At 33.5% G+C, this 24,999-nt stretch overlaps 2 protein-coding genes across 5 annotated transcripts; one reads left to right on the top strand and one right to left on the bottom strand.

The window, feature by feature from the left end:
* Positions 1 to 3,017: 3,017 nt before the first annotated feature.
* Positions 3,018 to 13,615, bottom strand: LOC128164390 (monocarboxylate transporter 7-like). Of its 3 annotated transcripts, none has more exons than XM_052828180.1 (5): positions 13,480 to 13,615; positions 13,111 to 13,301; positions 12,446 to 12,589; positions 4,567 to 5,442; positions 3,018 to 3,431 (listed from the first exon to the last, which is right to left on the bottom strand). In XM_052828180.1, exons 2-5 carry the CDS (start codon positions 13,295 to 13,297, stop codon positions 3,256 to 3,258), a joined length of 1,383 nt encoding a protein of 460 aa, XP_052684140.1. In that variant the 5' UTR covers positions 13,298 to 13,301; positions 13,480 to 13,615; the 3' UTR covers positions 3,018 to 3,255. The 3 variants fall into 3 exon arrangements, with proteins under 3 accessions (XP_052684140.1, XP_052684141.1, XP_052684142.1); XM_052828181.1 differs by lacking the exon at positions 13,480 to 13,615 and adding an exon at positions 12,811 to 12,940 and having other exon boundaries at positions 12,446 to 12,596; positions 13,111 to 13,167; XM_052828182.1 differs by lacking the exon at positions 13,480 to 13,615 and having other exon boundaries at positions 12,446 to 12,596; positions 13,111 to 13,250.
* Positions 13,616 to 14,714: 1,099 nt separating this feature from the next.
* LOC128166324 (cysteine-rich and transmembrane domain-containing protein 1-like) lies at positions 14,715 to 16,467 on the top strand. 2 transcript variants are annotated; one of them, XR_008241148.1, is made up of 3 exons: positions 14,715 to 14,858; positions 15,092 to 15,333; positions 15,954 to 16,467. XR_008241148.1 is itself a non-coding variant. In XM_052831422.1 (2 exons), the coding sequence occupies exons 1-2, from the start codon at positions 15,125 to 15,127 to the stop codon at positions 16,063 to 16,065; spliced, it is 321 nt and encodes a 106-aa protein (XP_052687382.1). In that variant the 5' UTR covers positions 14,908 to 15,124; the 3' UTR covers positions 16,066 to 16,467. The 2 variants fall into 2 exon arrangements, 1 of the variants encoding a protein (XP_052687382.1); XM_052831422.1 differs by lacking the exon at positions 14,715 to 14,858 and having other exon boundaries at positions 14,908 to 15,333.
* Positions 16,468 to 24,999: the final 8,532 nt, after the last annotated feature.

The raw sequence follows: 24,999 nt of genomic DNA, 5'->3' as shown, positions 1-24,999 counted from the left end.
TTATTGTAACATGACTTAGGAAGAAAGCATACTTATTGAAACCTTAACATCGGGTGATTTTTTTTTTACATTTCCTGACTTGCTTTCTAAAATAAATAGATGCTTTTTATTTAAGTGTCTACAACACTACTTAGAAAATTTAATCAATTTCTTTCTTCCTTTCACCCACGAAACTAACGGTATAATGTAATGATTATGGGGGCAAGTGTTACTGAAATTAGCAGATCTTAGACCACGCTAATTGTATTGGAACGATGTTCTTATATGTCATGTATCTAATTTATACAGGAACTGAGCAGAAATCATAAGAATACGTTGTTTTATTAGAAAAAAACGGTTTTGTTTGCAAAAAGACGAATTCATTCGTATATTATGTACATTATTGGTTTATCTCATAAGTAGTAAATTTAAAGCAAACTCATGACACTGCATATGCAAGATCAACAGCCACTAAATGCTGCTGGTATTTAGGAAGACATTTAGATTATTATTTTGCATGATAGCGTTGCATATCTTTTCAACCAGAGGCACAAGTTGCACACATAGTATTTAATCACTACAATGAAAAGGTTTTACATCTTTTATGTACCTATATAAAAAGTTTAGGAGACAAATTGAAAATATTTATATTTTCAAATAATCAACCATTAAAACAGTTCTATAGATTCACATCTAAAATCTATAAATTACATGGTTAACTATAATAAAGAGCTGTTATTCATTGTTTTAAAAATAGTAAAACTATATTTAACAATTAAAGTATGATTTGCAATCGCAAACAATTGTTTTCAGTGTTAGTTTTAGTTTACACTTCTGAAACATTGATGATCGCGCCAACTATGGTTTAAAGCTTTGAAATATAGATTGACGACGGAAACTATAGTTTTACAGTTGATAAATTTGGTTTATCGACTTTTAACTATAGTTTACAGACAATAAACTATAGTTTACTGTTGATTATTGTTAACGAACATTAAACAATAGTTAACGATTCTTTAACTATAGTTTTTATCTGTAAAACAATATTTAGAAGTTTTAAACTATAGTTTACGAATGCCAATCTAATAAGTTTGTCAGTCTGTAAATAAATGTAAACAATAGATTTTGCTGATAAGTATAGATTCACATCTGTAAAGTATAATTTACATTCGTAAACTATAGCTAAGAGTTGATAATCATAGTTTTACAATCGTGAATCTATACTTATCAGATAAACCATGTTTTGCAATCGAAAAGGAATGTTTCAGTGTTAATTGTAGTTTACACCTCTGAAACTCAGGTGATCGCATTAACTTTGGTTAACATAAAGTATGCGAAATATGAATTAACGTTGTTAACAACATGTATGTTGTTTTATGTCCGAAAAACTACAGTTTACAATTGATAAACCAAGTGTTTCGAATGTGAAACTATGTTTAGCTCATTTTTGGTGAATTTCGCGTGTCAAATTAGTCCCCTACCTTTGAGACCGGGGTAGAAGGGGGGCAAAGTCTTAATTGCACTTTGTCAGTCATGCTGATATGCATTGATTTTAAACTTCCTGTGTAGCTTCAAAATGATGCCCTGTGGATAAAGTATGATTGTTTTTACTTTAATTAACAGGTACAGTGTACTTTTTGGCTCTTATTAGTTCCCTACCGGTTTCACCAGAGGGGACTGTAGCTTTCCTCTGCGTCCTTCAGTCCGTCTGTCTGTCCCACTTCAGTTTTCAACATTTTTTCTTCATGCGTTTCAGAATAATATGAAATTAGCTGAACGGCTTCAAAATGTCAAACTACAGATCAAGTTTACACTTTTGTAGCCTCTGATTGACATATTTTCGAGAAAATTATTTTTTTATATTCCAAATTTTTAATGTTCGGGTTCGTTATCGGGTTCGGTGTGTATTGAATAAACGAGGAAAGTATGTAGTCAGTAATAATATTGTGCATTACTTGTTCCATTCCTTTTATTGTTTCTAACAAACAAGTAAGTTCTGTAAAATAGTGTCAAGCATTGTGTTGTAAATTTGATAGACGGGTTTTTTTGTATTATCACAATCGGGTTCGTTATAGGGTTGGTCTGTTGATTCATGGTACAGAAGACGGTAAGAAATGATATTCTGCATAAAAGTGCATTGTTTTCACAAATTTTTATTAGCAAATACAATGTACTAAATGGACTTCCCGCAATTACGGGAGATAGAATAAAGAGTATTATTTTACCCATTTTTTATTTAATTTCTATATCAACTATGAAGTTTGAATTTCCTCTGTTCTTTTATCTCTGATTAAAATAAACATCTCGTTTATAATAGTTTTGAAATGGATGTATGCTTTGAAGATTTAATAGAATAATACCAACCAATAGGGGACGTGTATTGCTTGTGCAATACTATCAGAATGCTTGTTAACGAATAGTGTTCAAATAAAAAAAAGTGGGAAAAGAGAGGAGTATGCACTTTCATGCAGACCCTACTGAGTGCGCCCTTCTATATAAAACAGCAATTTTCTACTTGCGTTAAATTTAATCCACAGGTTTTAAGTTTTTGAAAATCTCTCGTACTCAAAATCAATGAATGCCGATAGACCTATTTAGCCAAATGCACTCATGAAGGATGAAGAAATCGAGTTTGTCCTTTAAAAAAAATATTTAACTGAATTTTCCTCAGACATAACTGTCATAATACGACAGTTGGGGGTACAGGTAATGGACATGTATTGGTTATACAATAATCTGAGAATGCTTGTTGTTGAAAAGTGTGTAGTAATCTAATAGTGTTTCTATTACGTTGTATGGTAAGCATTAATGTATTCGGCTAAGACAAAGAAAATGATCCCTCATATTTAATGTCAATGGTTCAGCTTTCCAGTCCCCACTATTTATTTTTTTCTTTCACGAATCTTCACTCCTCTAAAAAATCCAAATAAATGATATAAATAAACTATGTATACCATAATAAGATGTTTTGGGTTTTTTTTTAAATTCACAAATATGCATTTAGAAAGTAAGCAAGACTTTAGAATTGATTTCGCGTGTTTTTAACTTTATATTTTCACTTAATGTTTTATCTTACATCCAATGAAATATAATTCATAACCATTCTGATAGTTTTATGCAGGACTGCATTAAATTTAACTGATTCAATTTCATATAGAGAATCTATTCTCCAGATAAACAATTTTGTATTCCAAGGACGTTTGACAAATGAAATGAGACCGTCATGACATCCACCATTTAATAAAAACATAACCATATTCTATGCTATACAGATAATTATCTCGGTGATGGGTCCTGTTTGGTAAACGAAGAGACCGAATATTTTCTCGATTTTCCTCTCCTTATAAGGCCTCTAAGGGTCACAGGTGCCAAAACTATTCCCGCCAAGAGGACTGCTGTCCCGTTATAGTAAAACGCAGATTCAAAGGAACCAGTCTCGTCTACAAGGTTACCTAAATCCAAATTTGAGAACATTAACAACTGTTTTGCAGACGTTAAAGATTACAAGTATAAGTCCTTTGTATTTTTCATTGAAAACATTTTCTAGTCGTTTCCTTCATTTCTTTTTTTATTTAACCTTATTAAAACCAAAATGATAGTCATACTAAGATCTTGATAATTATGAAAGCTCATATTCTATGTCAATAAGACATCTATTATTGAGTCTGTTATAATTTTCAGCCATACTTAAATTTGATACGATGTCACTTTAAAAAAAAAATGAAGTCACTTTTTTGGTATGTTCAAAATTTTGATGTTGAAGAACACATTACATGTATCAATGTCAAAATACATAGTCACCTTTTCGTTAAATTTTTTTTTCCGTTTTTAATGTTTACACAGCTCAAGTAAGGCATTTCTAATAGTCAACCAAAATTTGAGTGTCAGTCGTCGAGTTATAAGGAAATACTGAGCTCAGAATTCTTTGTTTTGTAAACAAAGCTCAGGTCATGTTTTCTTTACATTTTGTATGTTGAAAAGAAAACTAACATGAATGTGACAAACGCTACGAACTGATTATTTACTATCAAAACGAATTAGCAGGGAAAAAATCAGCTTTAAAGGGAACTTTTACTGGTATATTGAACCAATGTAAACAAAAACATGGCACGATCCTCGATTACATGACAAAAAATTATGACCTCTGTATCTTGGTTATATCTCCTTGACTGACACTCAAATTATTGTTGATCATTAGTAAACATTATTAAAGCATTGAAAACAATAATAAAAAAAGAAAGAAATAAAATTTGACCAAAATCGTGACCATACCCTTTTAAGATCTTATACTTTCTGAATATTTGTGAAATTTAAAAAGATTTGATATTGAGTTGTATCTAAATTTTTTTTAACGTACAACCAAAAAGTTATACATTTGTATAAAAAAATTGCCAATTCGTACTGCATTTTTGAAACTTGTGCGTCTTATCATTTCAGGTTATGCATGAAAAGATTTCAAAATGAGATGTAACTAAATTTTATTTTTAACGGATAGCTTTACCCTCCAAAAAAATCGCAATTTCTACTGCCTGTTTGATACTTCAAAGTCTTATATTCCAAGAACACTGATAGAAAGATATATTTTACCTCCCAAAGGTGGTCCAGCAACGGTTCCAATGCCAGATGCAAACATCAATAGGCCCATTCCGTCCCCAATGAGTTCATTCCCGACCACATCTGCTAAAATAACTACTAGCAGTCCAAGGTATATCCCCGAACTTAGTCCCCCAAAGACGGATAACGCCACAAACCCAGAGAACGTCTGCAGTACATGGTACGTGTAAGCAAAAGTCACAATTCCAGAAACAAAATTAGAAAACACCAATAGGGCCACTTTGTTGATTTTAGGATGGCTGCTAACAAAGCCAGAAACTATGCAACCTAAAAATGAAAATATGTGTTGAAGCGACATCAGCCAAGCCGTGTCGCTGCGATTAAGGCCAACTGTTACAAAGTAGTCCGGTAGGATAAGAACGATGGCCGCAAAAAAGGCACTCCACACTGTACCGTTTATGATATAAAGATGATAGCAGACATTTCTAGATAAACGGAAAAACGAAGATTGAACTTTGTGGTGCTTTTCATGTTTCTTTTCCCGGTCCACCGAATCCATGATAGTAAAAACTGGGTCTCCAACGTATTCATCATAACATTTTCCCCCGAATTTTTCTTCTGTAGCTTTTCGATTGGAAAGATAATTCTTGTTTCTTTCCCATTGCCTTTGTATCGGCGCTTTTCTTAGTAATGCTGACAATGGTATTGTCTGTAGATTAAAAGCTGCTAGAATGTACATGGACCCACGCCATCCATACGTCTCTATAATCACTTTAATCATCATTGGAAATAAGATGCCACCAAGAGCGGAACCGGAAGTGACCAATCCCGTAGAAAGACCCATGTGTCGAGGGAACCACAATCCGGAAAGGGTATGCGAAGGCACGTATAGAAAACAGTCTCCAAAGCCTGCTCAATAATCAAAAGTTTGGATTGGTAAATCCCTGTACATAGGTACAAACCAGAAGCAAGTTTATGGGTATTGAAATTCTGTAAAATCACCCGCATACAATTTAGCTTTGGATAACAGTTTCATGTCATTTCATATTGTGATGGTCAAACTATCAAACAATCAGTGTCTTTTTGCCTGTGAATTTATGTTACTGTTTATTAAGGTCTTCCGTTGGAAACGGAAGACCTTTCTATTATTGTGCGGGTTAAGATTTTTCTTATTTTTCTTTTTTTTTTTTGTTTCCTAGACGCGAACTTTGAGGCTTCATATCTTGCTCATTTCTGAACGGTTTTTGCTCAAATTTGCAGGGCTAATGTACTTTACAAAACACTATCTTAAGCAATTCATAAAATTTAGAATTCCCTTTTCGTTAAAGAGTTATTCCCCTTTTAAAATTTTTAGGGCCTTTTGTTTCCAGACAAAGGCTCCGAGACTATGATAGCAGGGAATGGGAATCCAACGAATTTGAATAGCAGAGACATTGTAGTGGTGCACATCGGTTTTTGTTTTTCGATTACTTTCCTTATTTAGAAAAAGGTAGGGGGTCAAAAAACAGGATTCAAAAAATTGCAAAAATTTAGACATATTTTCCTTTATATCTTTTAAACGAAAAATAATTTGTTAAAACATGTAGAATAAAAGTTGTGCAGAATACCAAGGGCTTTTATTTGACACCAATAAAAAAGGGCTGGATCCTTAAATTAAGGGCCAATAGCCCCTAAAAGTGTTTGCTTTATAACTCAAAAACGGTTAGGATTTTGATATGGTTGTCGCTGGAAAAGTTGTTTGTTGGGATCTCATAAAGGTCGTAACAATATTATTTTGTAAGTGATTTGTGTAGTATGAGTGTAAAAAGCTTTACATGTTGACATGTACCTGTTTTCATTTGACAAGTAAACGAAAGTCTTTGTGCGTACAACTGGCATAAAGTTGCCGCAGAAAGTATGCTGGTTTATACAGGAGGCAATAGTTTATTAGAATATTTTTTTGTTGTTGGAGTACATGCCTTTTTTTAGGAGTTTAAGTCATTGTTGCTAAGTTCTTATAGTGCACAATCATTAAAAACGGCAATTGGAAAACAAAACATTCTTTTTCTTTTCTAGTAAACCACAAAATATGGAATTAAAAAACTCTATGCATTACATTTTATTTATGAACTCCATGCATTTAAAATCTACCTTGAATCAGAGCTGTGTGTATGTGTACCATTACGTAAGTTCTCCCTCGCCCGCGGCCGAGAATATCGGTCACCATGCTCGCGGCTGGACTACCTAGCGGTCAGCGGTTATCTAATACACGAGAGCTGTGTCTCTCATATACATGTATGAGTTTATTTAGCCGCGAACTCAAGAATTGGTTTCGTTTTGATTACACATAATTTTTTTATGGATTAAACGATTGGGTGTCAATTAAGAAATCGTTCAGTTAATTAATAAAGGCAATGTCATTCTCAATCTAAAGCAATAATAGACACAGATCAATTATGGGTTTTAAGTTTAAAATAAATAACTTCTATTTGATAGAGTATGTTCATTATACTGCAAACTTTTCAAATCTTCCTGGGTTCTGAGCTGTGCCTGTCTGTGCGTTGTACATGTACCTTTACGTAATATATCCTTCGCCCACGGCCGATGAGATCAGCCACGGCTGCACTACCTAGCGGTAATTAAGCGGTTATTTAATAGACAAGATTCTCACACCGCGACGCACACTTACATGCATATCAACGTGTTTGAGTTAATATAGCCGTAAAAACGGGAATTCCATCTTGTATTTATTCAATTGAACATTTGGGTGTAAATGAATATTTGAGTGTAAATGAATATTAATGAGCGATATTACTCCAAATCGTACACATTGTAAGACATAAATTAATGGTTAGTTAAATTTGTTAATGTAAAATATTTAAACACTGTACAAATAATGTTTTAAATCACCCCCCCCCCCCCCCCACACACACACACAAATAGTAAAGCTTTAAATGGTGATCGTCCCTCGCACATGGCTGAGGAGAACCGGCGCGAGTGGACAAGTAATCCGCGGTCGGTTCGTGTTCTTCTACATGTACCTTATCACGCGTTCATGTTTCATATTTTGCACGGACACAACTACATTTTATTATGTTTTCAACTAGTATATTCGTTTAGGATGAAAAGAAAGATGAAAAGATAAATTCATTAAACTTGTACAGTTGATTAAGCATTGATTTATAGATAGCGTACAAGGTAGTTTAAAAATCAAATTATAATCAAAGTTCCATGTAACATGTTTGCGGTAGGTGCTAGCACGATAAAAAAAAATGTCCTGAATTGAGGCATTCGATGATTTTTTTAAAAAAAATTTTCACATGAATTTTAAACAACTTTAGATTAGATTCTATCGGTCACATATTAATCCCCTCTGTAGTTTTTCTACATGGTCGTTCGTTTCTTTGTAGAAGCGAACTCATTGCTGCCCCCCCCCCCCCTCCCGTCCCGCTGACAGGAGTTCGCGCTGGATTTTTTTAATTGTCAAGATCTATCGAAAATCATTTTTGGTGCCTTCTTTTCATGTGTAACATTTTGTTTCACTTTCCTACCCGTTTGTTTATTCGGTCAGTCTGTGTAAATTCAATCGCCACGTGCGACCGAGAATCTTGTGTCGCTTCAGCGCACACATATCCCCAGGTCATCAATTGTTATATAATTGAGTAACAGTTGACATTGTGCTTTTACATAAAATAATAAATAATAAAATCATCCAGAAAAAAAGTTACCGTAACTCAATAGTCAATACCAAAAATAAAATCCGTATGATTGCAAACTGAAATCGGTTTTTCAGTATTCGGCGGGATTTGATTTTTCTGCTAACATTAGTATTTTTATTGGTTTCAGAGATTACGATGTAAAAACACAAACAGTAAATACACCTGATATTATTTACATTGATAATTTTTAAAAAATATTTAAAATTAAATTAATCACATTCGTAAGATAAAAATGTTCTACGAACAACCGATTATTTTTTCCTATGTCGTATCATTCGTAAATAAGTATGTTCTGTACATATATATACATGTACCTCAGAAAAAAATCAAATGATTACACAAAAAAGAAAGTTGTAATTAGTATTTCGGAATTTTTTTCTGAAAGTAATTTCACATTGTATTGAAAAGAACAAGAAATAAAAATGATTTAATTTTTTGACTCAATATTCGTATATATTACCGGCGCTTCGTACATGTGTAACGGCGTACAGTGTATAGATTATTATAATCTGTTCGAATTAAATACCATGCGTAAAGATTCCCATAATAATTACTAGTAATTGCATGACTGTGTACATTGTAGGCAAATCCCTGTGTGTTAATTACTTCTAAGACTCTTTGTTTTCCGTTAACAGTGGTTTGAATAATTTTCAGATAATTAATAAATTTTTTGTAATTTAAATTGTATGCTTCATCAAATACTGATTCCGATTACCTTGAAGTCATTAATTTTCCATTGGCTATTGACAGAAAAAAAGAGACGCTTGACAATCCAATGAAAACAAATACACAGAGTTTGATTGACAGGTTCAGCCAGGTGCAGAAGACACCCGATGTCCGAGGTTATGTGTCCTGCTTGTACACAGTCAAATGGTCTCAGTAAGAGTTATCGATGTAAATAAATAAAAAAATATATATGCTTATAAAAACATGATCGTTTAAGTTACAGCGAAGTACATTGAAGCGTTTTTATGGGTTTACTCCAGAAAAGTTTATACCTAATGTTTTGACTGACCTTTGTCCAATCAGATCGTAGCTGGGCGGAGTTAAGACATTGCCGCTCGTGACTTGAATGAGAGAAAGAAAAGAGAGAGAGATTATAAGTGGTGCCGATAAAGGAATAATCATTAGTTATAAACTTGCAAACAAATTAATTAAAGTCTGTATATAAAAATTACATGTATATCCTATATTGTATAACTTTAAAGCGTTTTAAAAACGATTGTGAAAATTTCTTCGGCCGCGCGCCGTCGACAACATGCACATGGATAAGAATGACGTAGCTTATATCCAACTAAATTTCCGAGCATGGAGTCCGAGAATACGGACATTAAATATTTTGAAATGCGAACGAATGATCACTTATGAACATGATGAATTTAGATGTAGTGTAAAGGAAAGGCAACGAAGGCGGATGCTTAGTGGAAAAGTAAAACGTCTAAGGTAAAGAATGTTTCACACTGAGTAACCATGAAGAAAGTTTTTATACAAAGTAAATTTACAACCTATGTTTAATTCCAGAAAGATTCGTCAAACTTTGATTTGATTATTAACGGTAACACTTGTAATAAAAACAGTTTCTTAAATATTCGTACAGTCTTCGATGTTTGACATTACCTTATCCTATTACTGATGTATATCTAGATATCGTTGTTCCCTGGTTAAAGAATTTCAAAACACTTCAAAGTTTCATAAATTTATAAGATATACTATACTATGTCCCGAGTTTTTTCTTCCACCACTTTTTGCTTGATATATTCAATATATGATTCAATAATAGTAAATACCTTAGTGCTCAAACTACGTTCATCCACTTACATGTATATGAAAAATGTCCAGATTATGTGTTGAAACGCCCCCTCTACCGCTTCAGGTTTCAATACACATCCCAATATTGAAAGTCTAAAGGAATTTTGCATTGCATCAGCCATTGATAAGCCCGGATGATAACGTTAAAAAATTGCGCGAGGTATCCCGATTACTTCGGAATGAAGAAAAGATGTAAACATTTCCCATTATAAATATCCGTAAGAAAATTGTTTTCGTTCCTGTGAAATTTTATGAGTGAAAATTGTTCAATAAAGATATCTTGATATATTCCCTTTCATCAATTTCAGTTGTGTTTCTTTCACAGGTATGTGTATTTTTATTAAAAATCATCAAAAATTGATGGAAACAATAACTTGGGACATACTATAGACCGTGATTTTTCACTTTATACGATAACTATTGTTGATAGATAGTTCTCTCATCTGCGTCATCTATAATTTACTCCATTAACCAGTTAACTCTCTCTCTCTCTCTCTCTCTCTCTCTCTCTCTCTCTCTCTCTCTCTCTCTCTCTCGCTCTCTCTCTCAAATTAAGTCACGACCAGTATTGTCTCAACTCCGCCTTCTACAATCTGAATGGACAAAAGTCAGTCAAAACACTACGTAACAACTTTTCTGGAGGAAATGCCTATTAAAAGCTTCATCATTTCTTGTAGAATTTTTTTCATTAAAATATCTACATGTACAAAAGAGTTTTGCCAATCACAAACAGTTTAAAGTAATGTAAAACACGGGCGCCATTTTGAAACAATTAAATTGTCAGAGAGTTCCAAATGAAATCTGATGAATGTTTCACGCGGTTCTAGCACGCTTTGCCCGAAACAATTTACACGCTTTGCCCGAAACAGTAAACGGTTTACACGAAACGCTTCACAATCACACGAAACGCTAAACGGTCTACACGAAACGTTTGTCGCACGTAAGTCGCACGTTTTTGGTGTAGTAGTACGTTTCAGGGTCTGTAAATTTTGTCATCACGCAACAATTCTAAACTTGCACATAGTTTTAAAAAAATTAGAAATATCTTTAAATAAAGAAGTTATCTTACAGAAAAGGTTACGTGTTTTGTAGGCGGGTTCGGTTTTTAAATCAAAGTACTGATGTACTGACGGGAGTTGATTTTATCGAATATTATTTATTTTAAAATCAACGATATGCTAGTTTGCTTGGCAAGTAGTTTGTAATCTGCATTTAAATTATGCACATTTTTATAATATGATTTCTCTGACTTTTCCGACAAGAATTTCGAGGAAACCTCTAATGAATCATGTTGTGTTATATTTTGAAATAGAATTGATTTCATCAAACTGTGTTTTGGTATTCCAAATATTTCAAAAATTGTATGGATCCAACCAATAATGAACTCTAGTCTCGTTCAACCAGATCTTCGGCTGTCTCCGTTAATCTCCGACAAGTAAGAGATACCAGGTCACGTGATAGCTTGATGATGCGACCTCTAAATATAGACTGACTCTCTACTTGCCGGAGATGTAAGGAGACAGCCGATGGTTGAACGAAACTATATATTGAACTCTGGCGTAGGAATACACACGACTACAAAAAACTTCTAATTGTTCGTACCATTAAAAATCTGACTATTTCCAAGGTATTTATAAATAAGTTTCCTTTAAAAAATGCTTCAGCGTATATAACATCGAATTTATCGATTATTTTCAAGAACGAAGTCTTGTCAGCGGCGATGATTTGTGCTTAGGTGGAAACACAGTTTCAGTTTCGGTTTGCTAGAGTAACTGCATAGGAGAGATGATTAAAATCAACTCACCAAAAACACAATTCCTGACATGAATCATGAGTACATGTAACAATGCTTGCTACCCTCTGAAAATTTAACTCCCCATTAAACATCTCATTTTTAAAAAAATGTTTGAAACGATTACATAAACTGTGTTCGACAGATAGTTTTCCTTAAACATTTTCTTTCTTTCTTTTTCAAAACACGTTTTATATACAGGCTTTCAATCACAGCACATTTTTATAACAAAAGCAGAACTGAAAGTTTAGTCATTATAATTTATTGACACCATATCACATACATTTTCAACTCGCAGCAACAACGGAAGACCTACTCGTGGCTTTGCCACGAGCTCTGCTCTAGTTATTTCACTGAATGTGGAAATAGTTACTCGTATATGTATTCGACATATATTATCAACTTCAACAATATTGTTAGAATTAATGTTTATGAAATCAATGTGTGTCAATATGAAAACGAATGTAAAGTCACCTTCAAGGATAGTTTTAGAATAAATATGAAAACAAAAGTAAAAACCAAATGAAAATATTGCCCCCCCCCCCCCAAAAAAATAAAATAGATTACTTTATCATAAATTTAAACTGATGAATAAGCAAATTATCACAGCTACCTGTAATGATACCATAGAACGCTATCATGTAGGGGATATTTGGGGTGAATGGAAGAGCCGATAAGCCGATGCTGCTTAGCACAGCTCCTAGTAAGCACACCTTACTGTACGAAGTCTTCTGCATCAGAAAACTTGCAAGGGGACCTGAAAACTTTGGAAATGTTGCATTGTTTTTTTTTATAGAATGGACCCAAAATAAGTATATACCTGACCCTATTCAATCTTTGATGCTTTGCGACAACAAGATATTGAAAACTTAACAAAATATCATTATTTCAATATAATACAATAATGTGAATTAAACGGATATTTCTTTTATCATAACACATTTCAATTTAGCAAAAAATAAGAATTTAAATAGTTACTGCGGAATCATTAGATTTTGCGATGGCTCAATTTTCGTAGAATTCGTGGGCACCTCTCATCCACGCATAACATCCTCCTTGAATTATTTAATAAATCAGGGTTATAAAGTCATACTTCTTTTGGTAGACCCTGTATAAGATAATACACGAAATTACGTCCACACGAACCTGTAAAAATTAAGCAATCCACGAAAATTGGTCCACGCGAATTTTAGAGATTCCACAGGATTGGAATCAAATATCTTCTTATCGTTGAATAATTTGCTACTTAAGTAGATAAAAATGACTAATTAAATACACCTGCACCAAGTTGTACTCCAAGGTTGATAGCGCCAATAGCCGAAATCAAAGACAGTCCGCTGTGGAATTCTTTCTGTAGTTCTATTACGTACAGACCAAATGACAAACTGACACCGAAGGTCAAAAGCTGGATCATAAAGGCCGAAACGGCTACCACAAAGCCCCAAGGTTCCAGATCTTTCGCCATTCTCCTGAAGATGAATCAAAAGGAAAACAAATTTCAAAGGTAACGCATTAGTCAGGTCGTAACCGTTGCAAAGCTCTTTTTATAATTTAGTAAAGAGTTCAAACTCTTCATTATTAACATGTTTCTTCTCAGGTTGTTTTTTTTTTATCAATAAATAAAGACACTAATGGAAAAGCACATACTTGTATATTAATGTAGTGTATCCCTGCACTTTGGGCTCTCGTCGTGATTAGCTCAATTCTGTCTGGAATAAGATATGCATATGCACGGATCTGGTCTAACCATTAACAATTCAAACTAACATGTCCTTGAACTTATCGATATAACATGATACGACTTTCAATAACACAATATGCTTGCAAATACATGTATATGTTTTCACGTAGGCCCTAATGGCATACCCCAGCAAGAGATCAATTTACTTGGATTTGATCTTAAATTATGAATTATGCGAATTGTTCATATTGGTCATTCCTGTATGTAATTTGACATAAATATGATTTAGCCATGATTTCAACGTTTAGTAAAAAAAATTCAAATATTTAGGTGTAGAATAATATTTTTGTATATCTTTATACAGGGCTCTACACCCCAAGTCTTATAATGGCCATGACCAGCAAAATATCACCATAATCAAATATATTTTTTTTCATAAAAATATTGATTTTAATATTTATGAATCGCTCAGATATTAGAATAACTGAAGCGTGCGACGCAATGTAAATTTAACCATAAGTAAATTTACATTTTTTCATAAAAAGCGTTGCCGTCTTTAGGAAAGCCCTTCAAAGTTGACTAGACAGTCGGAGGAAAAAACGCTCAGATTATTTTGGTTGTTTTATTTAATGTAACAGAGATTGATCTAAACAAGGAAACATGTTCAGCAGTCATAAGATAAAATTTCAATTATTTATTATTCTGCAGTATAATTTTAGCATTGATATCTTAAAAACGACTGGAATCTTATTACATAGAGTATGTATTTCTGTATCATTTGATGTTCTATTGATTGTGCACAACCTTTTTTGTTTTTTACAGATATATTTAGCCTTTCAATACAATGTTTAGAATACAACCCTGAACTTTAACTATTAAATATTATCGTAATATGTTAAAATATAGAATATGTTTTAATAGATATTTTTAAACTGCTATAGAAAATATTTTTGCGGATTAAATATATGTATATATTGAAACTCGCTAAACAAGTTAATTTGAGTGAAAGTATCATTCATTTTCTTCATAAATAGCCAGCTTATTTACAACGTCAAAAGCTGGTAAATATTTGTTCAAACAATCAACGCGTTTCAAATAATGGTGCGTCCCTTTGACGTTATTTTTTTCACAAATACATCTGCATAAGATTATTTCCCAAGTTAAAATGACTACAAGTACCATATCCTAAACAAATTTAGATTTTTCTCTACTTTGGATTCGGGAAGTGAGATAATTTATGTCACGTGGACAATTTATCGTCTGCTGACTATGACAGGAAGAAGACGCATGGTCACATGGTGTCAAACTTTATCGCGTGCGTTTTTAGTTTGTTTACACTATCCCGGTAAGTTGATATTCATTATTATTACTGTTAAAGTACTCTACCTCTGCCTATCATAATCTAGTCGTTATCATCTCTCTCGTATATGGATACTCTCTAATTTGTCTTTTACGTGTTTTACAGCGATAAAATGATAGTTGAACTTTAAACTTATTGCGCAATTCATCATAAGACATAAGGAAATGATTTATTCGTTGATATTGCTGCAACTTCACTGTCTTTTATTTAACGTTTAGTGGTGTAAAGGAACAAAAGAGTCCATTTATACCATGAGTTACCAAGCACCTGCAGGCTCATACCAACAAAATCCCCCACCCTACGGACCGAACCCCCCACCGGCAGGGGCATACCCTGGACCACCAGCAGGGGCATACCCTGGACCACCAGCAGGGGGATATAATGGATATAATGGACCCCAAGCAGGGGGATATCCCCCATACCAACAGCAACCAACATACCAACAACAGCCCACTACAGTGTAAGTTTTGAATGTTTTTATTTCATGTTGATTTTTATGTTAATATCGTTTAATATGCCATAATGATTAATTAATCAGTTTTCAAAATATGTTAAATCATGCAATGGTGGTAGCATGCACAAAACACTATTTCAATTTTGTCACCTGTTTGAAGATTTCGTATATAAACATTAATCAAAATAAAGGGATTCATATCGGAGTTACAATGCTTACAAGTGTGCAAATAACGTATACTGTAACATGTTCACAAGCTGTGTCCATTTCTAAATCAAAAATGGATAATTTTTATTTTTTATAGTACCAATTTTTCATGATCGAATATCATAAACAATACGTGTACCAGGTGGGGTATAATGGGCAAACGAGTAACTGATACAATGTTCAAAGTCTACAACGGTTGTACAATGTAGAATCAATTATTTTAAAAAATGTATGTATTGCAACAAAACAAAACAACACTTATCTGATGCAACCTTAACTTCTTTTTATCAGATGGAGTCATAACTTAAAGAAAAAAAAGCAGCAGTCATAAAATTCACTGTTAGTGACAACCAAAAGTAGCAAATATTATTTGAGGGGTTATTTTTAATGCGAATAAGAACTTGTTTTTTTCTGTTCAGATATGTTTACGAAGGTAAAACTCAACAGCAGCGAGATCAAGAATCGGCAGAAGATTGTTGCCTGGTAGCAGGTTGCTTTGCGCTGCTTTGTTGTTGCCTTATGAACAACTAATATACACTTCTGATACCTAAAGCCGTCTGAATATTACTGTGATGAAGGATCTGGATAAATTATCTGGATTTGTGGGCAACATTTCCTGTGTATGCACGGTGTTGGAAAAAGATACTCAAAGTCTATTTCCTTGGGCCCCTATAGCCTTTTTTTTGGTCACGTGATTGTTAAAAAAAGATGTGTTTGTGTGACTGGTTTTATATGACGTGTGATTGCATTTATATTTCTCCTTCTGCATCTAGTATTGTTACTTCCACTTCAAGGATATCTCTGTCATTATTTTTGTTTTGTTTCTAGTTTCTTACGTCCAAACAAAATTTTATAAGAGTCGTTATTTTTTCGTATGTTTGTACGTTTCACCATATTTTTTGTTGTTTGAATAAAATGATGGAATTGAAATTATTTTGACTCGAGTATTATCATATTCACTTTCCTTTGTATAATTGTCACACATGTAAAGCATTAAAAAAATACCTGACCGTTGCTTGGATGCCGACCAGGTGTCAAATCGGTTGATTAAGAGGGCTCAACAGGATGTCATGGCCATTTATAGACTTTATAAATCTCCCTAAAAAGAACTCAAATTTTAAAGTTGTAATAAATTAAAATGTTCTTTACTTTATGTGTATATGTTGACCATCTAGCCTAATTAAAGCATCTTGGAGCACTGTCATAAAAAATTGTTTCATGTGATGTAGAAAATTAATCATTCAAAATGGTGCAGTATGGTTACTTATTTCTAGTAAGACTTGGGTTTAATATTAATTTCTTTCTTTGGTGGTTTATGCAAGTACGGAAAATAGAATGAATTGCATAATGCGTTACATACGTTTTTTTGTGTTATTGTTTGTTTTGTTTATGCAGTGATTGCCACATTTCTAGCAAGAACAAACTAACAATAGATATATTCGGGTTCAAATTGTCGAATAAATATGCGTAGTCGTTATTGTTAATAATACAATACAGAAGAAATAGCCAGTTCATTCAAAAATGGAAGTTTCTTCATCTTATTTGGACGTCAGTTCATGCATTCTCTCTGTTGTTCAATGTACATGTAGCTTATCAATCACGAAAAAGGCCATGCCTATTATACTACTGAAATATGCAAACGTAATTATTTAACAACGTTATTTATAAACATACACTCAATAACTATTGACTTAATGCAAAATCTGCTAAATAATAGAACGAGTGCAGTTTTTAAAGGTTCTTGATGCTCAGAGAGAATGGTTTTTACTTGATACATGTACTATAGTAAACGGTAATATGGTTTTATCAATAGTAATATAAACGCGATCTGATTTTTTTAGAAAAAGAGGAGAATATGTACACATTTGATATATCAAAAGTATAATATGTTTCGTGGTATAATAAAGTAATTTGGATGCATCTTACTAAAAAAAAATTGTGATGACACAAAGGGTAAGCAAAGAAATGTTAATATATTATAAGTTTTGATAATAATACACATGTTTTTGATTTAATTTTGACACGCACCTATTAACATTATTATTTCAGTCTATTAATTTAAATTTTCTACAAAACAATGCCCCCCCTTATATTTAACACTTTAGTGCCTGTCTGAGTCAAGCTTTGCCACAGATAAATTTTAATCATGATTGAAATCAAGATGGAAAGTCGATTTTTTAAAAAAGAAAATTTTCATATCAGATGTTTAAGAAAAAAAAGTCACTTCCTATGTAAACAGTTATATACGGATGCCACCCTCTTTGCCTATATAATAGAACTAGACTCAGCCCTGACAGATTACGACCAATCATCATGATCATAATCAGACATTTCCTGGTGTTAAATGTTGATAAAAGCGAAACTGAAAATGTGTAGATAATCATTCGCTTGGTCCAATGTAGAGTTATCTCGCTTTGGCTCTTCTTTGTGTTCAATTTTTTTTCACTCCTTTTGCAATATTTGTAGTAATAATCATTCTGTTGCTCCAAATATCAAATACGTTCTTTTTTAACTATTCATATATGCATCGCTTTCAAATCTTTCTCTTATTTATTCAAGTAAAGTGAGTGGCAGTATTTAAACATACTGCATTAACCATGAGGATGTTACTAGACAGAGCGACCAACGATCCGCCGTCAGGCCGTTGATTCGACAACACACTGAGTATTTGAAGTAAGCACATTAACAAGCGTTCACTTTGATGATACCGGAAGTTGATAATTTCATTGTTGATTTGTTCTGCTGTCCATGAACATAGCAGATTTTCATAGGTTAAAATTTTTTAACTTTCATTTTAAATTTTTTTTTTTAATTCAGTTATTTTATTTTCATTTTGCAAAGTCTATGTATGTAAAATACATATAGATTTGCGCTGGTTTAAATAAAAAAATTGACATGGCTGCGATCGACCCAACAATGTTTAAAAAGATTTTAAGAATAAGATGTCACTTACTGAACTTAACTTTGTATATTGATGCATTTGAAGGTAGTTTCAAAACGTTGAAGGAACTCATATATTCACACGCGGGTTCGCCGTATTTCGTGGAAAAAATAGGGTGTAAATTCTCAGTGAAAATATTTCTATAAAAGACCGCTATATGATAGTCTGCATGACAAAATTCGAGACCCAAGGGTCTCATCGCTCATCTTATGATCAAATCTCAAGTGATGTTATTTTAAGAAGGCTAAGTGCATGGTCGACAATTACCATTCATATTTACCTTAAAATAGAGATGATTGTAGTAACCACATATTATTGGATGAGATCTAGATGATTGTAGTAGCCACATACTATTGGATGAGCTGATTGTAATAGCCATATATACGATGTGATGATTGTAATAGCCAAATACTATTCGATGAGATGACTGTAATAGCCAAATATTATTGGATGAGATGATTATAGTAGCCATATACTATTGGATGGGATGATTGTAGCAGCCACATGCTATAGGACGAGATGATTGTAGTAGCCATAAACTATTGGATGAGATGATTGTAGTAGCCATATACTATTGGATGAGATGATTGTAGTAACCATATACTATTGAATGAGATGACTGTAGTAGCCATTTACTATTGGATGAGATGATTGTAGTAGCCATTACGTGCATATACTATTAGTTGAGATGATTGTAGTAGCCTATACTATTGGATGAGAAAATGGAAGCAGCCAAATAGTATTGGATGAGATGATTGTAGTAACCATATACTATTGGATGAGATTATTGTAGTAGCCATAAACTATTGGATGAGATGATTGTAGCAGCCACATACTATAGGATGAGATGATTGTAGTAGCCATATACTATTGGATGAGATGATTGTAGTAGCCATATACTATTGGATGAGATGACTGTAGTAGCCATATACTATTGGATGAGATGATTGTAGTAGCCATATACTATTGGATGAGATGATTGTAGTAGCCATATACTATTGGATGAGATGATTGTAGTAACCATATACTATTGAATGAGATGACTGTAGTAGCCATTTACTATTGGATGAGATGATTGTAGTAGCCATTACGTGCATATACTATTAGTTGAGATGATTGTAGTAGCATATACTATTGGATGAGAAAATGGAAGCAGCCAAATACTATTGGATGAGATGATTGTAGTAACCATATACTATTGGATGAGATTATTGTAGTAGCCATAAACTATTGGATGAGATGATTGTAGCAGCCACATACTATAGGATGAGATGATTGTAGTAGCCATATACTATTGGATGAGATGATTGTAGTAGCCATATACTATTGGATGAGATGATTGTAGTAGCCATATACTATTGGATGAGATGACTGTAGTAGCCATATACTATTGGATGAGATGATTGTAGTAGCCATATACTATTGGATGAGATGATTGTAGTAGCCATATACTATAGGATGAGATGATTGTAGTAGCCATATTCTATTGGATGAGATGATTGTAGTAGCCATATACTTTTGGATGAGATGATTGTAGTAGCCATATACTATTGGATAAGATGATTGTAGCAGCCATATACTATAGGATGAGATGATTGTAGCAGCCATATACTATTGGATGAGATGATTGTAGTAGCCAAATACTATTGGATGAGATGACTATAGTAGCCATATACTATTGGATGAGATTATTGTAGTAGTCATCACGTGCATATACTATTAGAGGAGATGATTGTAGTAGCCATATACTATTGGATGAGATAATTGTAGCAGCCAAATACTATTGGATGAGATGATTGTAGTAGCCATATACTATTGGATGAGATGATTGTAATAGCCATATACTATTGGATGAGATGATTGTAGTAGCCATATACTATTGGATGACGTGATTGTTGCAGCCACATACTTTTGGATGACGTGATTGTAGTTCCCATATACTATTGGATGGGATTATTGTAGCAGCCATATACTATTGGATGAGATGATTGTAATAGCCATATACTATTGGTTGTCGTGATTGTAGTAGCCATATACTTTTGGATGAGATGATTGTAATACCCATATACTATTGGATGACGTGATTGTAGCAGCCATATACTATTGGATGAGATGATTGTAGTAGCCATATACTATTGGATGAGATGATTGTAGCAGCCACATACTATAGGATGAGATGATTGTAGTAGCCATATACTATTGGATGAGATGATTGTAGTAGCCATATACTATTGGATGAGATGATTGTAGCAGCCACATACTATAGGATGAGATGATTGTTGTAGCCATATACTATTGGATGAGATGATTGTAGTAGCCATATACTATTGGATGAGATGATTGTAGTAGCCATATACTATTGGATGAGATGACTGTAGTAGCCATATACTATTGGATGAGATGATTGTAGTAGCCATATACTATTGGATGAGATGATTGTAGTAGCCATCACGTGCATATACTATTAGAGGAGATGATTGTAGTAGCCATATACTATTGGATGAGATGATTGTAGTAGCCATATACTATTGGATGAGATGATTGTAGCAGCCACATACTATAGGATGAGATGATTGTAGTAGCCATATACTATTGGATGAGATGATTGTAGTAGCCATATACTATTGGATGAGATGATTGTAGCAGCCACATACTATAGGATGAGATGATTGTAGTAGCCATATACTATTGGATGAGATGATTTTAGCAGCCATATACTATTGGATGAGATGATTGTAGTAGCCATATACTATTGGATGAGATGATTGTAGTAGCCATTACGTGCAAATACTATTAGAGGAGATGATTGTAGTAGCCATATACTATTGGATGAGATGATTGTTGTAGCCATATACTATTGGATGAGATGATTGTAGTAGCCATATACTATTGGATGACGTGATTGTAGTAGCCATATACTATTGGATGGGATGATTGTAGTAGCCATATACTATAGGATGAGATGATTGTAGTAGCCATATACTATAGGATGAGATGATTGTAGTAGCCATATACTATTGGATGAGATGAATGTAGTAGCCATATACTTTTGGATGAGATGATTGTAGTAGCCATATACCATTGGATGAGATGATTGTAGCAGCCATATACTATTGGATGAGATGATTGTAGCAGCCATATACTATTGGATGAGATGATTGTAGTAGCCAAATACTATTGGATGAGATGACTGTAGTAGCCATATACTATGGATGAAATTATTGTAGTAGCCATCACGTGCATATACTATTAGAGGAGATGATTGTAGTAGCCATACACTATTGGATGAGATGATTGTAGAAGCGAAATATTATTGGATGAGATGATTGTAATAGCCATATACTATTGGATGAGATGATTGTAATAGCCATATACTATTGGATGAGATGATTGTAGTAGCCATATACTATTGGATGACGTGATTGTTGCAGCCACATACTATTGGATGACGTGATTGTAGTTCCCATATACTATTGGATGGGATTATTGTAGCAGCCATATACTATTGGATGAGATGATTGTAATAGCCATATACTATTGGTTGTCGTGATTGTAGTAGCCATATACTTTTGGATGAGATGATTGTAATACCCATATACTATTGGATGACGTGATTGTAGCAGCCATATACTATTGGATGAGATGATTGTAATAGCCATATACTATTGGATGAGATGATTGTAATACCCATATACTATTGGTTGTCGTGATTGTAGTAGCCATATACTATTGGATGAGATGATTGTAATACCCATATACTATTGGATGACGTGATTGTAGCAGCCATATACTATTGGATGAGATGATTGTAATAGCCATATACTATTGGATGACGTGATTGTAGCAGCCATATACTATTGAATGAGATGATTGTAATAGCCATATACTATTGGATGAGATGATTGTAGCAGCCATATACTATCGGATGACTTGATTGTAGTAGCCATATACTATTGGATGAGATTATTGTAATAGCCAAATACTATTGGATGAGATGATTGTAGTAGCCATATACTATTGGATGAGATGATTGTAGTAGCCATATACTATTGGATGAGATGATTGTAATACCCATATACTATTGGATGACGTGATTGTAGCAGCCATATACTATTGGATGAGATGATTGTAGTAGCCATATACTATTGGATGAGATGATTGTAGCAGCCACATACTATAGGATGAGATGATTGTAGTAGCCATATACTATTGGATGAGATGATTGTAGTAGCCATATACTATTGGATGAGATGATTGTAGCAGCCACATACTATAGGATGAGATGATTGTAGTAGCCATATACTATTGGATGAGATGATTGTAGTAGCCATATACTATTGGATGAGATGATTGTAGTAGCCATATACTATTGGATGAGATGACTGTAGTAGCCATATACTATTGGATGAGATGATTGTAGTAGCCATATACTATTGGATGAGATGATTGTAGTAGCCATCACGTGCATATACTATTAGAGGAGATGATTGTAGTAGCCATATACTATTGGATGAGATGATTGTAGTAGCCATATACTATTGGATGAGATGATTGTAGCAGCCACATACTATAGGATGAGATGATTGTAGTAGCCATATACTATTGGATGAGATGATTGTAGTAGCCATATACTATTGGATGAGATGATTGTAGCAGCCACATACTATAGGATGAGATGATTGTAGTAGCCATATACTATTGGATGAGATGATTTTAGCAGCCATATACTATTGGATGAGATGATTGTAGTAGCCATATACTATTGGATGAGATGATTGTAGTAGCCATTACGTGCAAATACTATTAGAGGAGATGATTGTAGTAGCCATATACTATTGGATGAGATGATTGTTGTAGCCATATACTATTGGATGAGATGATTGTAGTAGCCATATACTATTGGATGACGTGATTGTAGTAGCCATATACTATTGGATGGGATGATTGTAGTAGCCATATACTATAGGATGAGATGATTGTAGTAGCCATATACTATAGGATGAGATGATTGTAGTAGCCATATACTATTGGATGAGATGAATGTAGTAGCCATATACTTTTGGATGAGATGATTGTAGTAGCCATATACCATTGGATGAGATGATTGTAGCAGCCATATACTATTGGATGAGATGATTGTAGCAGCCATATACTATTGGATGAGATGATTGTAGTAGCCAAATACTATTGGATGAGATGACTGTAGTAGCCATATACTATGGATGAAATTATTGTAGTAGCCATCACGTGCATATACTATTAGAGGAGATGATTGTAGTAGCCATACACTATTGGATGAGATGATTGTAGCAGCGAAATATTATTGGATGAGATGATTGTAATAGCCATATACTATTGGATGAGATGATTGTAATAGCCATATACTATTGGATGAGATGATTGTAGTAGCCATATACTATTGGATGACGTGATTGTTGCAGCCACATACTATTGGATGACGTGATTGTAGTTCCCATATACTATTGGATGGGATTATTGTAGCAGCCATATACTATTGGATGAGATGATTGTAATAGCCATATACTATTGGTTGTCGTGATTGTAGTAGCCATATACTTTTGGATGAGATGATTGTAATACCCATATACTATTGGATGACGTGATTGTAGCAGCCATATACTATTGGATGAGATGATTGTAATAGCCATATACTATTGGATGAGATGATTGTAATACCCATATACTATTGGTTGTCGTGATTGTAGTAGCCATATACTATTGGATGAGATGATTGTAATACCCATATACTATTGGATGACGTGATTGTAGCAGCCATATACTATTGGATGAGATGATTGTAATAGCCATATACTATTGGATGACGTGATTGTAGCAGCCATATACTATTGAATGAGATGATTGTAATAGCCATATACTATTGGATTAGATGATTGTAGCAGCCATATACTATCGGATGACTTGATTGTAGTAGCCATATACTATTGGATGAGATTATTGTAATAGCCAAATACTATTGGATGAGATGATTGTAGTAGCCATATACTATTGGATGAGATGATTGTAGTAGCCATATACTATTGGATGAGATGATTGTAATAGTCAAATACTATTGGATGAGATGATTGTAATAGCCATATACTATAGGATGAGATAATTGTAGCAGCCATATACTATTATCGAAATAAGAAAAAATAATCAATTTTGTAAGTTTGAATTTTTTCTATCTCTTTATACAGAGCTTTTCTTCTCAAAGAGAATAATATCATCTAAAATTATCCCAACCATTGAGCTCTGTTAATCCGCTTTCGTTAGTTTCCTATAAAGATGTAAAGCTAAAGGGGTGTGGGAAGTTTATCATACTTTATGAAACAGAATACATTTGAATCTACACAAGATTTTACTGTTTCCATACTTTCAAAACAAAAATTAACGTTAACATTCTTTGGAAGAAGATTCATATTTTTATGTTGAATGTTGCACTCACCACATTGGGCTGATTTGTACCACACTGCACTTGTAGTCGAGTGCAAGTGGTCGGTTGT

The sequence above is a fragment of the Crassostrea angulata genome, chromosome 10 (assembly GCF_025612915.1).
Source record: "Crassostrea angulata isolate pt1a10 chromosome 10, ASM2561291v2, whole genome shotgun sequence".
NCBI lineage: Eukaryota > Metazoa > Mollusca > Bivalvia > Ostreida > Ostreidae > Magallana > Magallana angulata.
Note: the sequence above shows the minus strand (reverse complement) of the source record. Positions and strands in the feature narration are given on the sequence as shown.